Raw genomic sequence first — 1437 nt, forward strand, 5'->3', positions numbered from 1 at the left:
TTTGGAGAATTGCTAGAATAGATTGTGCACACAATTCTACAATACGTATAGAATATATAAATACATTAAAAAATTTTTCAGGGTCTTCTTAGATAATACTTTTTTGTTGCCTTAGCACGACATAGCATGACATTACAATAGGGCACCTGAATATGCATGTAGATATGTCTGTGTACAATTACACATTATTCCCAAGTAAATGTGTGAACCAAGCTAAGAAAGTGAGTTTACAAAACACAAAAAATGTAGGCATTTTTCTATTCATTTTTTATTCAGAAAATTATTTTGGATGATGTTTTTCACAGCCATGAGGACATCTTTATTCCTAAAGCTGTAGATTATGGGGTTTAGGGTGGGTGTCAAGATGGTGTAGAATATCGCCAGGAACTTGTCCTGGCCTGGAGTGTGGTATGAGCGAGGTCTCATATATGTGAAAATGAATGGCCCATAGTACATTATGACCACAACCATGTGGAAGGAGCAGGTGGACAAGGACTTCTGCCGGGCCCCTGATGACTGCATTTGGAAGACAGTGAGGAGAATTTGCACATAAGATATAGAGATCACAGAAAATGGGATCAGCAGGAAAATAATGCCACTCACATAGACTCCTCGTTCATAGTGTGATGTGTCTACACAGGACAACTTCAACATGGCAGGGACTTCACAAAAAAAGTGATCAATGGCCCTCGAGTGACAGAAGGGAAAGTGGAGTGCAAGAGACGTGTGGACTATGGAGTTAAGGATCCCCACAAGCCAAGCGCCTGCAGCCAGGAGCCCACTGGTGTTGTCCCTCATCAGCACAGGGTAACGGAGTGGGTGGCAGATGGCCACATATCTATCATAGGACATGGCTGCCAAGAGAAGGCACTCACCACCTAGCAAGGTGAGGGACAGAAATATCTGGAAGCCTCAGCCTGCAAAGGAAATAGTTCTGCTGCCTGACAAATAGTCAGCAATCATTTTAGGCACAATGTTGGAAATGTGCAAGATATCCATGAAGGAGAGATGGCTGAGCAGGAAATACATTGGTGTGTGGAGTCGAGACTCACTGTGGATTAGGAGGATCATAAGGGCATTTTCTGTTATAGTCATAATAAAAATGAAAAATATAAATGAGAAAAACACCTGGCTTGTTTTTGAAGAAGAGAACAGTCCCAAAAGGATGAAGTCACTGCTAAAAGTGTGGTTCTCATGTCCCATCTTGTCTTCTCCTACTTTACCTACAAAGAGATGGTTATTTAATGAGGAAAAAGTACTAAAATCTTATGCTCACTTATATATGTTTAAATAATAAAATGAGTTGATATACAATTTGTATTTACCATTAAGTGTTTCATAGAGGGTCTCAGAGTGGGTATATAAGGCAAAGTATATGTTTGTTTGTTCTAACTAATTATAATATTTAGTGTGGAATAGACCTTTTATATTATAGAT

General features: G+C 39.4%; 1 protein-coding gene across 1 annotated transcript; it reads right to left on the minus strand.

Annotated features, from left to right (window-relative positions):
* Window positions 1–261: 261 nt before the first annotated feature.
* Window positions 262–1203, minus strand: LOC131922980 (olfactory receptor 2AJ1-like). The gene is given in 1 exon segment (XM_059277870.1): window positions 262–1203. A coding segment is annotated over 1 exon segment (942 nt).
* Window positions 1204–1437: the final 234 nt, after the last annotated feature.

The sequence above is a fragment of the Peromyscus eremicus genome, chromosome 12 (assembly GCF_949786415.1).
Source record: "Peromyscus eremicus chromosome 12, PerEre_H2_v1, whole genome shotgun sequence".
Classification (NCBI taxonomy): Eukaryota; Metazoa; Chordata; class Mammalia; order Rodentia; family Cricetidae; genus Peromyscus; species Peromyscus eremicus.